Raw genomic sequence first — 17051 nt, forward strand, 5'->3', positions numbered from 1 at the left:
TTAACACTATCATACTGTAAGTTGCATAAGTTCTTGGGAACTTATGCTCTCCTTTGACTTCAGTTTCCCCATCTATAAAAATGGGTATGAAAATAACGACTATTTCTGTTTGTTAAGGAAATGGAGGTGGTGCGTTGTGTGCAATGTCTGGCTAAGAGCTTGTACTCAACAAAGTTACTTTCCTCTTCTTCTGTAAGAACCTGTTTATAGATAGAGCGAGACTCCATCTCAAAAAAAAAACAAACCTGTTTATATGAGCAATGTCTACATTGCACTAGTTACAACAAATATTTCTTATCGATTCATTAATGTACATTCTCTTTTATCACAATTTTTTATTTTAATAATTATTTTTATAATTTTGAAAATAATGAAAGCTACAATCTGTTTAAAGGATTCTGCAGTATAAATCCTTCCCTAGTTCTCAGAGTTTTCTTGTAACACAGAGGCAGTGAACACTTTGGTGTTCAAAGTACATCTGCAAAAGGCCTTAGAGGTCTCTGAACCCTAGAAAGTGTTTGCAAAATTGTGTGTATGAATAGAGACAGATTTTTCCAGGGAGAGGACCCATGACTTTTATTAGATTACTCCCACTTTACTCCAACTGCTGCTATAACCTTATATTGTGTGTCTTTTACAATAACTCAGCTTTGCAACTATACAGGAAATTGAAAACTACTTGCCCACCTTTATGTTAATAAAAATATTAAGGTGGCAAATTAGACTGGGGTATGAGGATAAAAGAGAATACATTAACTTAGAAAAGAAAAAGAAAGGAGCATGCTACAGACCAATAACAAGGAAGATGAGGCAGGGCATAGTGGTGCACGCCTGTAATCACAACATGGAGGTTACTCGGGAGGCTGGGGTGGGAGGATCACTTGAGCCCCGGAGGTGGGGGCTGCAGTGAGCCATGATCATGCCACTGCACTCCAGCCTGAGCGACAGAGTGGGTACCATGGCTCACGCCTCTAACCCCCAAATTTTGGGAGGCTGAGGAGGGAGGATCACTTGAGCCCAGTAGTTTGAGAATAGCCTGGGTAACATGGCAAGATCCTGCCTCTACAGAAAATTAAAAAATTAGCTGGGCATGGTGGTGTGAGCCTATAGTCCCAGCTACTCGGGAGGCTGAGGCAGGAAGATCACTTGAGTTCAGGAGATCAAGGCTGCAGTGAGCTATGATCGCGGCACTGCACTCCAGCCTGGGAGACAAAGCAAGACTCCATCTCTAAAGAAAAATAAAAGACAAGAAGTGAAAAGAAAATAGAAGTAAACAGCAGCTCAGCGATGGCATCTAATAAAGTCTTCTTCTCCTCTCCTTTTTCCTACTATCCTAGTTGTAGACCAAGAGGAAATATTTGATGAAAATTCAATGCCTTTATTGCAAATAACAAAATTTGGAGAGTGAGGAAACGTTTTTTTCTTTTCTTCCTCTTCCCCCTCCTCCCCCTCCTCCCCCTCCTCCCCCTCCTCCCCCTCCTCCCCCTCCTCCCTCCTCCTCCCCCTCCTCCTCCCTCCCTCCTCCTCCCCCTCCTCCTCCCTCCTCCTCCCCCTCCTCCTCCCTCCTCCTCCCCCTCCTCCTCCCCCTCCTCCTCCCCCTCCTCCTCCCTCCCTCCTCCTCCCCCTCCTCCCCCTCCTCCCCCTCCTCCCCCTCCTCCCCCTCCTCCCCCTCCTCCCTCCTCCTCCCACTCCTCCTCCCTCCCTCCTCCTCCCCCTCCTCCTCCTTCTTCCTCTTCGTTTTTTTTTTTTTGAGATGGAGTCTTGCTCTGTCGCCCAGGCTGGAGTGCAGTGGCATGATCTCGGCTCACTGCAAGCTCCGCCTCTTGGGTTCATTCTCCTGCCTCAGCCTCCTGAGTAGCTGGGACTACAGGCGCCCACCACCACGCCTGGCTAATTTTTTGTATTTTTAGTAGAGATGGGGTTTCACCGTGTTAGCCAGGATGGTCTTGATCTCCTGACCTGGTGATCTGCCCGCCTCGGCCTCCCAAAGTGCTGGGATTACAGGAGTGAGCCACCGTGCCCGGCTTCTTCTTTCTTCTTTCTTTTTCTCCTTCTCCTTCTTCTTTTTCTGTAGAGACAAGAGCCTTCCTGTGTTGCTTAGGCTGGTCTTGAACTCCTGGGCTGAAGCAGTCCTCCTGCCTAGGCCTCCCAAAGTGCTGGGATTACAGGCGTGGGCCACCATGCCACCTGCACATTTCTATCTTTATGCTCTAAGTGCTGCAGATTTGGGGGAAGCTCTAGCTCTGATGGGAAATGTCCGGACCCCTTTAATTTTCTTCACCCTGTTCCACAGGTCGGCGTCTTTATGCCTTCATGCGCCCTTCTCTCTTCGGTCTCTCAAGAGTAACTTGGTGCTTTCTTCTCTGTGGTCTTCGGAGTTCTGCTTATTCCTCTTCCTGAGGCCAGGAGACTGTTGGCTGTCCTAGTGATCTGATTGCATCAACACCCACTTTTTCTTCTTGGAAGCGGCCATGGTCACTTTTCCCATGGGCAGGGAAGAGCAGCTTCTGAGGATTACACGGAGCACAAAGGCCACGGAAGCTCCCCCCCAGTATAGGGGTGGGATCTTAGCACCTACCAGTAGGTTTTAGCTTCAGAAGGAGGGCCTTGGGTGCTCTGCCTGTAGGGAGCCCTAAAACCCCATCCGCAGCATGGCAGGACAAGCCAGTCCCCAGCCTCCACTGTCCTGAGGCGTCCCCTCCTCTGCCCGCGCTCTCTGCCTCATTCGTCCCCACCCCACCACATGGTCTCCTCTTAGGGGATCTCATGATAGGCAGTGGTTTTCAAACTTTTCAGAAAAAGTGGTGGAATCATTCATTTCAAATTAATTTTTCATCCAAAATCTAATGTATAAAACAGCTTGAAGCCAGGCAGAGCTTGGATGGTGGGATTGGTCATTTCTTTACCTCCTTAACTTCCTTTGACTCCTCCACAGCCCCTTCTTTTGACAACCCCCAGGAGGGGCTATATAGCACCCCTCAGATTCCAGGGACACCACTGAGGAGCCATTGATGGAAGGAAGCAAAGCAGTCACTGCTGGCCGGGCACGGTGGCTCATGCCTGTAATCCCAGCACTTTGGAAGGCTGAGGCAGGTGGATCACTTGAAGTCAGGGGGTTCAAGACCAGCCTGGCCAACATGGTGAAATCCTGTCTCTACTAAAAATACAAAAATTAGCACACCCGTAGTCCCAGCTACTCGAGACGCTGAGGCAGGAGAATTGCTTCAACCTGGGAGGTGGAGGTTGCAGTGAGCCAAGACCGCACCATTGCACTCCAGCCTGGACAACAGAGCGAAACTCCATCTCAAACAAAAAACAAAACAAAACAAAAACAGTCACTACTCACTATTCCTGTCAAAGTTCTTGTTCACAAACAGCAACATCCAACTGTAGGCCCTTGATCAGTACAGGAATTTATTGGAAGACTACACTACTGGATAGCTGAGAATTATAAGGAAGGCTGGGAGAACCAGGCTCAAAAAAAGGGGAAAGGACCATGGGGGACTAGATCGGCTGAGCTCTGGCCATGCAGTTTATGTTCTGTGCAGTTCCAGAGCATCAGTCACTATACTTGTGCAGTGCAGAGTCTGCACAGCCACCCATGTAAGTTCTGAGCAGGGCCCCTGTGACCCCCTTCAGGGGTCCGTGGTGTGCGGATGCTGGGCAGCCCAGAAGGACAGTGTCCTTCCTGCTTCTTTGTGCCAGCTCCTTTATTTATTTCAGCTCCTTTCATCCTATCCAGAGCCCATCCTAAAATCACCAGGGGACCTCGTTAAAATGCAGATTTCTAGGCTCTCTCCCACACCACCACCTACCTCCCCACCCCCAGGATCCTGTCTGATAAAAAAGTTCTGGGTGGCAGCCTGGGAAGTTCCATTTAACAAGCACCTCAGCTGATTCTGATGTGGGTGGCACAGGAAACACATTCAGAGAAACACTGCCCTGCATGCTAAGCTTTATGATTGCTATTTTATAAAGGGGTAAAGTTTCACTCACCCAGGATCACAGAGCTGGCAACTGAATTCAGACCCTTCTGGCTCCAAAGTGTATGCATTTTTCACCATAGTCAAGACATCTCTCTTCATACCGGTTTCTGAAACTTCAGTTTTTTTCCTGTTCCAAATGTCACTTCATATGTTTCTTTAAACTGATTTTATTAAAAATAAAACTGGCCAGGCACGGTGGTTCATGCCTGTAATCTCAGCGTCTTGGGAGGCTGAGGTGGGTGGATCACTTGAGCCTAGGAGTTCGAGACCAACCTGGGCAACAGGAAGACCCCGTCTCTTAAAAAAAAAAAAAAATCAGCCGGGCATGGTGGTGCATATCTGTGATCCTAACTACTTGAAAGGCTGAAGTAGGAGGATCGCCTGAGTAGGAGGATCGCCTGAGGCTGGAGTTTGAGGCTGCAGTGAGCTATGATCGTGCCACTGCACTCCAGCTTGAGCAACAGAGCAAGACACCATCTCAAATAAAAAATAAATAAAAATTGGCCGGGTGCGGTGGCTCACGCCTGTAATCCCAGCACTTTCGGTGGCCGAGGCGGGCGGATCACGAGGTCAGGAGATTGAGGCCATCTTGGCTAACACGGTGAAACCCCGTCTCTACTAAAAATACAAAAAATTAGCCGGGCGTGGTGGTGGGTGCCTGTAGTCCCAGCTACTCGGGAGGCTGAGGCAGGAGAATGGTGTGAACCGGGGAGGCAGAGGTTGCAGTGAGCCAAGATCGCGCCACTGCACTCCAGCCTGGGCGGCAGAGCGAGACTCCGTCTCAAAAATAAAATAAAATAAAATAAAATTTAAAAAAACCCTAGATTCATTTTTTAAAAAAAGTTATTATTTTCATAAATAGAAAACCATTATTACTTGCTATTTGCTATAAATCGGAGGTAACCATAAAAGCAAACTGGCAAACTGAGTGCAGTGGCTCTTGCCTGTAGTCTGAGCTACTCAGGAGGCTGAGGCAGGAGGATCACTTGAGGCAAGGAGTTTCCGGCCAGTTGCCCAGGCATCTGGTCTTTTTTTTTTTTTTTTTTTAAATCTTTTAAAATTAGTCGGGCACGGTGGTGTGCCTGCAGTCCCAGTTACTTGGGAGGCTGAGGTGGGATGATTCCTTGAACCTAGGAGTTCGAGGCCACAGTGAGCTATTTTATTTTAAAGAGACAGGGTCTCACTCTGTCACCCAGGCAGTGGTGCCATCATAGCTCATTTTAGCCTTGAACTCCTGGGCTCAAGCCATCCTCCCACCTCAGCCTCCTGAGTAGCTAGGACTAAGCCATTTTGTCTGGTTTATTTATTTAGTTTTTTGTTAAGATGGGGTCTTGGTACGTTGCCTAGGCTGGTCTTGAACTCCTGGCCTCACATGATCTTCCTACTTCAGCCTCCCACAATGCTGGGATTACAGGCATGAGCAACTGTGCCTGGCCTGCAGTGAGCTATGATTGTGCCACTGCACTCCCGCCTAGGCGACAGAGCAAGACCTGTTTCTTTTTTTTCTTTTTTTTGAGATGGAGTCTTGCTGTTTCCCAGGCTGGAGTGCAGTGACGCGATCTTGGCTCACTGCAACCTCTACCTCCTGGGTTCAAGCAACTCTCCTGCCTCAGCCTCCTGAGTAGCTGGGATTACAGGTGTGTGCCACCATGCCCAGCTAATTTTTGGATTTTTATTAGAGACAGGGTTTCGCTATGTTGGTCAGGCTGGTCTCGAACTCCTGACCTCGTGATCCACCCGCCTCAGCCTCCCAAAGTGCTGGGATTAGAGGCATGAGCCACCGCGCCCAGCGACCTTGTTTCTAAACAAACAAACAAAGTGAACTGTTAGTGACAGATCCTGACCATTCTGAAAAGAACAGGGCTGAAGTAGTGTAGCCTTCAGACTTGGTTACCCCTAGTCCTACTCCAAACACACACACACACACACACACACACACACACACACACACACACACACACACGGCATTCATGCAGTATACATGAAGCTTTCTTAACCTGAGGCCTAAGTATGGGCTCAGAGGAGGGAACAGTTTTTGTGCTGTTTGATCTATTGGAATGTTTTCCTGAGCTGAGCATCCATTGCCCACATTCGAGTCTCAAAGAGGCTCACTATTGAAAAAGGTGAAAAATTGCTGTTTGAAGTGAATGTTTCCAATCTCGCTTTTCTCTTTAGCTTATGTTATGTGATTCCTCCTCCCACCTAATTTTCTTCAAGGATCCCCTCCCACTGTGTCCTGGACTTGGTGCTCTTTATCCCTCACAACTGGGTTTCAGAGACCTGTTCTGAAGGGACATTTGGCCTGTGTTTCCATGAATGCCCCCTGGAAGGGCACAAGACAAGCATGTCCTGGCCCTGTAGAGAGGTCTGTGCTGGGAATGGATCATGACATGAAACTTCTCCCTGCAAATGTCTGCTTTGTAAATAGTCTGCATCTTTGGTCTGGATGCTGTAATAAGTTGAAGCATTTCTTAGCAGCATTTATTTTTCTTCTTAAAAAATTATAAATTGAGGCTGGGCACAGTGGCTCACACCTGTAATCCCAGCACTTTGGGAGGCTGAGGCAGGAGGAACACCTGAGGTCAGGAGTTCGAGACCAGCCTGGCCAACATGGTGAAACTCCATCTCTCCTAAAAATACAAAAATCAGCCGGGTGTGGTGCCAGGTGCCTGTAATCCCAGTTTCTTTGGAGGCTGAGACAGGAGAATTGCTTGAACTCGGGAGGCAGAGGTTGTAGTAAGCCGAGATCACACCACTGCACTCCAGCCTGGGCAACAGAGTGAGACTCGATCTCAAAAATAAAAAATACAAATTATAAATTGAACAATGATGGCAGATGGTGAGAACCAGGGTTCTCACTAATGGATGGGAGCAAGGGCAAGGGGAAGGAGGCTAGGATGATCTATGTGCTAATGGAGCAGTTGGAAACTTCAGTAGGAACTTCGCTTGGCTTCACAGAGATACAGATGGTTACATATTGAAATATTTTCAGATATGTGTAAATACACAAGTTAGTATGCACAGATGTGTTTCCTTATTTCGTCAGCTGAGAGGACCTAGAAGCAATGACACCCCAGTAGCAACAAGCACACCTGGCAGCTGGCTTTTGGTTTCTGAAAGCGTTCTCCAGTTTCCACTGGAACCAGGGCTCCTTGGAGAAGTAACTGATTCTAGGGCTGAGGCAGGAGATATATGAGATCAGCCTGGAGTATCTTGTAGTGCCGGAAACTAAAATTGCTAAAACCAAACCAAAACCCAAAATGATGGGGATATGTCAAGTGGACCCAAGAGGCAAATGAAATTACTCCCAATAGCCAAACCTGGAACAATCTGAGCAACATAATAAATAAAGTACTACTGGGTTATAACCCAAAATATGAAATAAATATCCACAAGCCTGTACTGATATAAATAAAAAGTTATTATATAAATAAAGGAGGAGAATAGACAAACCTGCTGTGCAGAAGAATTCTAGATAACTTACATAGATATGTTTCCCTTACGGAGGTGGAGCATAAGTGTGGGATAGGCAGAGTGACTTTCTTTCAAAGAGTACAACATATAAAGAGAGAGAAAAATAGAGATAACTTTACAGTAGAAAACTTGATGAACATCACCTCAGGCAGGTGATCAATGTTAACATCATGTTGATAGCGTGTATGCTTGTTATGATGTGATAAGAACAGCACTGTACCTCTGGAGTCTTTCTCCCAGAAACACATTATCCAACATGGTGAAACCCTATTTCTACTAAAAATAGAAAAAAAAAAGAAATTAGCCAGGCTTGGTGGTGGGCGCCTGTAGTCCCACTTACTCGGGAGGCTGAGGCAGGAGAATCGCTTGAACCCGGGAGGCAGAGGTTGCAGTGAGCCGAGATTGCACCACTGCACTCCAGCCTGGGCAACAGAGTGAGACTGTGTCTCTGAAAACAAAAAAAATCATCATAATAACGAAGTCTTAATATTGGTTCATTAGTTATGACAAATGTCGCATAGCAGTATGTTAATAATATGGGGAACTGGGTGTGGTTATATGAGACTCTCTGTACTACGTTTGCAACAGTTCTGTAAATCCAAAACTATTCTCTACTAAAAAGTTTATTTAAAAAAAGACAAAGGAAAAATTTATAAAACAGTTCAAGCCTACAAAAAATACACAAAATAACTTACAGACACACATGTACCCGCCGTCCAGGTTTAACAGATATTAACATTTTGGGTCATTTGCTTCAAATATCTTCTGCCTTTTAAACAAATAAAAGGTTGTCAGTATAGTTAAAACTATTCTCTATTTTTTGTCTCTTCCTTCATCCTGAGAGATAATGTCTCACTGACGTTATTATCTCTTCCATGAATATTTTATACTTTTGATACATATGTATGTATCCACAAACAATAATGCTATTGTTTTTGTATTGATAGTTACAGAAACAGTAGTATATCATTATTTAACCTTTGCAAATTGCTCTTTCACACCATATTGGCTGTTAAATCTATCTATGTTGATTCGCTTAGATCTAGTTCATTCATTTTAACCTCTGTATAGTATTCTCCCTATTCTACCGTACAAGTAAAGCACCATTATTCATCCTTCCACTGAGGTACCTAGATTGTGTCTAGTATTTTACTATTGAAAACAATGTTCCAATTAACATTCTTGTTTGTGTCTCCTGGTGCATATATCAAGAGCTTTTGGGGTATCCTCCTTATGAATGGAGTTGCTGGGTTGTGGAGCAGGTGTATCTTTAACCTTATGGATATTGCCAAGCTGCTCTCCAAAGGGTATGTACTAATTTATTTTCCCAGGAGCAGTGAATGAGAATGCAATTCTCCCCATTCATCCTTGTGAACAGTTGGTACTGTCCAATTCTTAATTTTGCCAACCAGGTTGCTGAGTATATTTTCATGCTTATTGGACGTTCTGGCTTCTTTTGTGAATTTTATGTTTATAGCTATTGCTATTTTTGTACTGGTTTGCTTATAATGTTCATATGAATATATATTTAATTTGTTACAGAGGCAACACAAGGTTTTCAGCTATCTTAGCCCAGTGATGTATCGGAGCAGGCTCACACTGTCTTACAAGAAACAACTGTGCACAACTTTTCAGACTTCTGTATCCAGTGACCTTACATTGGTAGCTCAAATTGGCCATGGTGGGAATATTTCCACAAGGGAAATTGGGAAACTGCAGATCTTGGCTTTCCCCGCCCCATAGTCCATGTTAAGCATTTACCAGCTTACCACTATCTTAATCTCCACCTTGGCCCAAGCATCTCTCACAATATGACTGACTTGAAAATAAATCTTGATCTAAGTTGGCTTTTCAGTCTGTTGGAACTGGGCCTTGGACCTCTTTCAGGAGCGATTTCATCAGGGTTTCTGTAATATATGAGAAATTCAATATCCTTTTGAACTAATGCATCTTCTACTCTGAAGTGGATCACTATTCATTTAAAGCAAAGTGAGGGTCCTTCGGCAGCTCATCAGTCACAGTAATCCAAGCACAGAGTAGAATCCAAGTATCCAGTGATCCTGGAACTGGAAGGGATGGCAAATGTCACCCCCCTCCCCCCCCACATACACACCCCTACCATCTTCTCAATCTTGTTTCTTTGGACAATTTCCACAGCAGGTATCAGTTCAGTCTCTGCATGGACATTCTGATGACAGAGGGATTTCTCTCACACCACGTAACTCTCCAAGCAGAGACTGCAAAATAATACTGACTTTTTGTTTCAATTGGAAAAGAAGAAAAATTCTTTAAAATAAATGAAACCTGTTTTCCTTCCCATTAGTCTAGTTCTGCCCATTGGCATTACCTGGATCAAGTCGAATGACCAATGGGCAGAGCTAGACTGATGGGAAGGAAAACAGATTTGAAAAGTCTAATGACTTCTTCAGGTATTTGAAACCAGAAATCATATACGACCTCTCTTAATGTCTATGTGTCTTAATAATTCCTCATGGATGTAGGAACCAGCCTTTTCCAGGTTCAGGTCCCTGTGGTCCCTGTTCAGTTCTCTGGTTGATCAATGGTACTCCAAGAACAAATATAAACAACTTGATTCTGCAGCTGATTCTCCAAATTGCAGAGCTGCAGATATCTGCATAACTTCAAAATCACCTTATTTTGTAGCCTGTTCATGAGGCCAGATATAGAGTTTGCTGCTAGTAAGGAGCCTGACACAATGATGTTGCACTTTAAAATGTACTGAAGAAATGTGCAAATATATTCTACAGAATAAGGTTCCACTAGAACTTAATATCCCAAAGAGAATGTTTTGCAGGAACATTCTCAATGATCAATTGAAGGATCCCTTTTGTGGGTTACCTGTGACCACTTCCCCCTGCCTTGCTGATGTTTCTGTTTGTCTTTCCATACTCACATTCTTAGGAGAAAATATATTGAAATTCAAAACTGCTAAAAAATATTTTATGCTATACTTTAAGAAACCCTGGCTGGGCATGGTGGCTCATATCTGTGATCTCAGCACTTTAGGATGCCAAGGTGGGTGGATCGCTTGAGCCCAGGAGTTTCAGACCCACCGGGGCAACACAGTGAGACCTTGTCTCTATTAAAAACAAACACACAAACAAACAGCTGGGTGTGATGGCACACTCCTGTAGTTCCAGCTACTCAGGAGGCTGAGGTGGGAGCCAAGATTGCACCACTGCACTCCAGCACTCCAGCCTGGGTGACAGAGCGAGATCATCTCAAAAAAAAAAAAAAAAAGAAAAGAAAAGAAAAGAAAAGAAAAAAAACCTCTAATGTGTGAAAAATCTGTATTAATAAAACAAATGAGGAAGCGTTTATTCCCTGAGCCTGGCTGCTGTTGCCTGTGTGTTCATTTATAGATTTATTAATTACTTGACAGAGAAGGCAAAAGTACAAAATGTACAACTAAAGTATGAGATATCAAGGTACCACTGTCAATTAAAAATCAAAAAAAGAAGTCATATTTTAGAGCGGAAAGGTCAACGTCAACATGATCATTTCATAGAGGAGAAAACAGAGAGGTGAAGCCACTTGCACAGAGTCACACAGCTTTGCAGAGTAGGGCGGGGTAGGGCAGAGGAGTAGCTTGTCTCTTCCTGGCATGCTGCTGATACAACATCTCAGAGCTGGTGGCATTAATCAGAGGGAACAGAAATTTTGATTTAACCCCACTTTTCATGTACATCCATGATGCATTTCAACAACGAAGAAGCATCTTTTGTACTGTCTGCCAGACAGGGATCCTTACTATTGATATGTTTGAAAGTTAATTACATGGAGGAGTGAAGACGGCACACCCATCTCAGAGACTAACCACTGCAAATGACAAGTGAAAAAGACGGAGCCGTTACAGCGATCCTGGTCGGGTTTATTTTCCCAGACTACCATGTGGGGAGTTGAACATACCCACCCTCAGGTCGGGGACAGGCTCGTGACGATGCTCAGGGTAGTGGTGGAGCCCCAGAAGCCTCCAGTTTCCATTTTGGACCCACGGAGATCTCCAGGGTGCCTATCACTCTTGGCCCAGGCCTGGGCTTTCCAGGAACTTCCCTGATTGATGTTTTACTGAACGTGGTGCCGAAAGTTAGTCACAGGAAGACATTATCTCAGCTGTCTCTGCGCAAATGCTCTCTGAAACCTCCACGTTGCTTTTAAAGCATCATGGAGAAATGTAGCATTTATGCCTTGGGAGCCAGCTATCTATGCAGAGCTAAAATAGAAAATCTTCTCAAGTTGAGTGTAAACAGATCCTCAACAAGACTGAGACTCTTGTTGCTTGTGGCTGTGTGGGGACTGGAATCAGCTACAGCATCACTTGTATTTTTCCTGCCCTTGGGGTGCTCTGTGGAGACCATGTGATGCCTTCCACAGCTAATGCCCCTAAGGAAAGACCTTAGGCAGATACACACTGAAAGTATACACATCTGTAGACAGCTGTGGGCAAGGATGTTGGAGTTTAGCATCTCTACTAACTCACCTAATAGTAAAAATGGGAAGCATTGTGCTAACATTTTTTTTAGAACAGCTGCAACTATCTAAATTATAATACAATCTTAACAATTTAACATTCAGATACAATTATGCAGAATGAAGTGCACCCATCTTAAGTGTACAGTCTGATGTGTTTTTACTACATGCATATACTAGCATAGCCAACACCCTATCAAGATATAGAGCATTGCCATCACCCAAGAAAGTTCTTTATGCCTCTCCCTAGTCATTTGAAACTTTCCCTCTCTACCCACCCAGGGCAGCCATGATTCTGATTTCTAGCTCTAGATCAATCTTGCCTGTTTTTGAGCTTTACATAAATGAGCTAATACAGTATGTACTCTTCTGGCTTATACATTATGCTTTGGAGACTCATTTATGTTTTTGCATGGATTAGTAGTCCATTCCTTTTTACTGCTAAGCAGTATTGCATTGAATGGATATATCATGATTCGTTTATCCATTCTCCTTTTGATTTACATTTGGGTTGTTTTAGTTTTTGCTATTATGAACAAAGCACCTATTGACATTCCCATAGAGGTATTTTTGTGGAATTTTCATTTCTTTTGGGTAAATAACTAGGGCTAGACTTGCTGGATCGTAAGTTAGTTGTATGTTTTACCTTATAAGAAACTGTCAAACAGTTGACATAATGCACTCTTAATGAAGCTTATTACCTGTGAAGTGAGGTCTTTTAAATTTTTTGTCTTTTGATTTTTGTCTTAAATTGCATCGATATTAGATGTGTGGACATTCTTCTGAAATATCTTAAGGATCAGACCTTGATTAACCGTGTTATTTTAGTAGATCTTTAATGCTTCTGAGTTATTTATAGGAACAGCTCGAAATCTGAACGACTCCCATTGGAAAACCAGAATGATCTCTTTCATGGATCTCTCCCATATTTTTATTTATCTTCCTTAATGTTTTATACATACAAAAATATGTAGAACATGTGTTAGTTATTAAGCATACTTATAAAATGGAAATTTGTAAATCCGTCACTCAATCCAAGAGTGAACACATTTCCAAATTACAATGGAAACCCATGTGCCTGTGGGCTTCTCATCCTCTCCAAAGGAATTCACATCCTTCATTAATTCTTTTGCTAAAACAAAAGCAAAACAAAGGAAAAATATTTATTATTTTATTATTTAAAGCAAGGGATTTCTATAAAAAATTTTCTGTAACTTTTAAAGTTTTCCTTGCTTTTAAGAGCTTTATCAAAATGGTGTTACGCTGTGTGCGTTTTTGATATTTGTATATTTTTACTCAGTGTGTTTCAAAGATCTGCCTATGTTGTGTGGGGCTGTAGTTTATTCACTTTTGCCGCTAACATTCCTTTCTGCGAATATATCACAATATACTGTATTACTTGATACTTGTCAATTGTTGTGCTGTTTCTCACGTTTGCACTTGATGTATATGATATACATTACATTTTTTGGGGAGTCTGGTACATTTAGCAGAATAATTTGAGATGAAACTGTTATCAAGTAAACGGCGTTTTTAAAAAATGAAAACAAGCAATCAGTTTCTGCTCCAAAAGAGGGAGAACCTATAAGATACCTGAGTAAAATGGTATAAAATAAAAAGTGTGGTGCATTGTCAATGTGGGTATAAAGCAAAGACTCCAATTAATTTTTGTCTACATGATTTTATTTCAAGGTTGAAAAAATAAGTTTGACTTGTGTATGTAAAATATAATCATTGAAGAAATACAAATCACCTCCTTTGTCCATGTGGTCAAGTTAGAGCGTAAAGACAACCTAAATTTTTGTTCCTTTCTTTCCCCTAAATATTAAGCTATATAATGATACATCTCCCACTTCACTGTTTAAAATAACTTAATACGATTGATTTCCTACTACTTCAGGAAAACACAAACATTTAAAAAATTGACAAATAAAAATCATTTTAGTAAAAAAAACACATAAAAACAAATAAATCCTACAACCCCTACAACAACCTGTATACATTTAAAAATTCTATAGATCTCTTTATGTTCTTGGGGACAAATAAACAGGCATATTTATTACTAATACTAAAAATACATTGGGTAGTATTTGAAGATTTTATATTAGCACTAGCCTTTTAAAAATCAGCTCTAAATTTTTGTCTTACAAGTATGTATTAAAAATTCTGAAATCAAGTATAATGAAATTATATATCAATATTCCTTTGCATTTAACTCCAGAGTGGATCTGCAGGAATCAAGACCAACCTCATGCAGAGAACTTAAGAAATATTTAAAAATTAGTAGACTGGACTTTAATTCTTCATGTGTAGTGCCTAATTTTTAAATAATACATTTTAAGTTTAAGATTCTAATAAATTTCTTTCACTGTTAAATCTAGGAACATCCAAAACTGAAACTCTTTATTTAAAAATCAAGCTGAATTTCAGTTAAACAAAACCATCCCATCATATGAATAACTTTCTTAGGTAAAACAAGGTTTATTTTCTTTCTATACAACTGACTCTGAATTGAGCTAGAAATTTCCAAGGAGGAAAATGATCTAGGAAACAACTTTAGAAAAAAAAGGGCTAAGTTTCCGTTATGATAGCTTTTGACTTGTTTTCAGCTCTTAATTTAAAAAATTATTTACGAACGATGGATACACGTTCTAACGCAGAAGTATTTTAGAATTAGAGAGTAATAAAAGAAACCTACTACCTTCCTTTACATCAGGTCCCTTCTTACCATCCTACCCGATTGTTTGAGACAACCACTTCTTATCTCGACAATTCACAACTCTTTTATTAGCTATCTTAAAAAAATTTATTACTGGCATCAATTAGCCTGAGTCATGAAACCGGACCACATTAAGGGCGACACATGGTCCAATCACTGTTTGTAAAAGTCCACGTATTTCAAATTCCTCTCTCCTGCCACTGCTGGGCTGTTTCCCTCTTTGAGGACCTGGTCTCCGCAGCATTTATTCATTAGATGGCAGTCCTAAGGAAGTCTCGCTTTGGGGAAACCTCTCCTCCTGCACATTCAAGAAAACCACCGCGGAGACTTAGGATCGGTACTGGTTTCCAGTCACTTACGTAGCAAACGAAGCAAGAGGAACGTGCCTGGGAGGACCCGAGACAGGTGCGGGTGGGTTTCCGCAGTAGCCGCTGATCCCGAGTGCATGCGGCGTGTTCCCGGGTCGGGACCGCAGCCAAGGGAGGCTTCCCGGCCCCAGCCTCCACCCCCTCCTCGGGGCCCCGGGACCCAGACACGCCCCCCCAGCTCCGGAGCCCCGCAGCGTGCACGCGCCCCGGCCGCTCCCCGCAGCCGCCCACGTGGTGGAGCCCTGAGCCGCGCGAGGCCGCAGAGAGCGCTCAGGGCGGGCGGCGGGTCCGGGAGGCCACGCCAGCGCGACCCAGCCGAGTCGGCCCCCAGCCCGGGCCCCCACATTTCCTCCCCCGGAGGGAGGGAGGCGACTCTCCGCGGGCTGCCCTCCCCAGCGCCCGCCGCGCCCTCTGGCGGCCGCCGCGGGGACGCGCCCGGGGCTCGCGGGGCTGCCTGTCTGGGCCCCCCTTCCGGGGCGCGGGGCCCGCGAGGGGCGGCGGGGTCCTCTCTCCTCGAGCCACTCCGGGCCGAGCCACACGGGCCGCGCCCTTCCCCCTCCGCTCCCCGCGAGCCCCCAAACTCCGGGCTCCACGGTCGCAACGCCGCGGGCACCCCAGCCTGGCGTGAAAGTGCCCGGCGTAGTAGCCTGGTGGGGGGGGGTCCCCTTTCTCCCAGGTGCGCCCCTTCCGCCACGTTCGGGCTTTCCAGTACGCAGCGAAAAAAATGCCGCATGCACGCACTTATTTATTTTGCAACAGCTGCAAGAAACAATGAAGCTTTTCAAGAACCGGGGAAACGCGCTTTCCAGCCGCGCTGTTGTTGTTTTCAATGAACCTCTCCCAGCCCCGCACTCCCCGCCCACCCCTCCCCTCTCCTGCCTACCCCTCCCCTGCCTAGCCTTTCTCTGCCTACCCACCCCTGCCCCGCCGAGACCGGACCGGCGGCGGGGGCATTGTTTTTGGAGTCGGGCGGGAGGGGAGGGCGCTTGCGGGGTGGCCGGCGCAGTGCGGTGGGGGCGGGAGCGGGTGGGCACGCGCGCGTGTCTCTGTGTGCGCGCGGGAGGCGGCGGGGCGGGAGATGGGGGCGGCGCCTCGCAGTCTCGCGCCCCACGCCCGGGCTCCGCTCCGCACGTCTTGGGGAACCCGGGCTCCGGTTTTTTGCGCGCGCCGGCCTGGGCCGGGCCCTCGGCGCGCCGCTGCTGCGGCGGTGGCCGCTCGAGTGTGCGAGCGGGCGCGTGTGCGCGGGCCAGGGCGCGCGCGCGCGCGAGCCCCCAGTGTGTGGCAGCGGCGGCGGCGGCGCGGCGAGGCTGGGGCTCTTGTTTACCAGCATTAACTCTGCTGAGCGGAAAAAAAAAGGGAAAAAACCCGAGGAGGAGCGAGCGCACCAGGCGAACTCGAGAGAGGCGGGAGAGCGAGAGGGACGCCGCCAGCGAGCCTGCCCGCGGCCGGCGCTCGCAGACCCTCGGCCCCGCTCCCCGGATCCCCCCGCGCCCTCCACGCCCCTCCCGCGCGGGGGCAGCTCCACGGCGCGCCTCGCCTCGGCTGTGACCTTCAGCGAGCCGGAGCCCCCGCGCAGAGCCGGCGGCGGCGGGCGGGGGCCGGGCGGGGGCCGGCGCGGGGCGGGCGGCGGCGCAGAGCCGGGCGGCGCGGCGGGAGTGCTGAGCGCGGCGCGGCCGGCCCGCCGCTTTGTGTGTGTCCTGGATTTGGGAAGGAGCTCGCCGCGGCGGCGGCGGCGCTGAGGGAGGAGGCGGCGGCGAGCGGAGCCAGGAGGAGGAGGAGGAGGAGGAGGAGGAGGGGGAGCCGCTCATTCATTTTGACTCCGCGTTTCTGCCCCTCGCCGGCCTCGCCTGTGACCCGGACTTCGGGGCGATCTTGCGAACTGCGTCGCGCCCTCCCGCAGCGGAGGCTCGGGCGTCCGGCCGTCTCCCGCGCGGCCAGGGCCGGGCTTGTTTTTCCTCGCCGAGGCAGATTTGGGCTTTGCCCCCTTTCTTTGCAGTTTTCCCCCCTTCCTGC

General features: G+C 46.2%; 1 protein-coding gene across 1 annotated transcript; it reads right to left on the reverse strand.

Moving 5' to 3' along the window:
• Positions 1-13616: 13616 nt before the first annotated feature.
• Positions 13617-16846, reverse strand: LOC129137170 (collagen alpha-1(I) chain-like). Its single transcript, XM_054667171.2, has one exon. The coding sequence runs from the start codon at positions 16844-16846 to the stop codon at positions 15026-15028; it is 1821 nt and encodes a 606-aa protein (XP_054523146.1). The 3' UTR covers positions 13617-15025.
• Between the last annotated feature and the right edge of the window lie 205 nt (positions 16847-17051).

This window comes from Pan troglodytes, chromosome 16, assembly GCF_028858775.2.
Source record: "Pan troglodytes isolate AG18354 chromosome 16, NHGRI_mPanTro3-v2.0_pri, whole genome shotgun sequence".
NCBI classification, from domain to species: Eukaryota; Metazoa; Chordata; class Mammalia; order Primates; family Hominidae; genus Pan; species Pan troglodytes.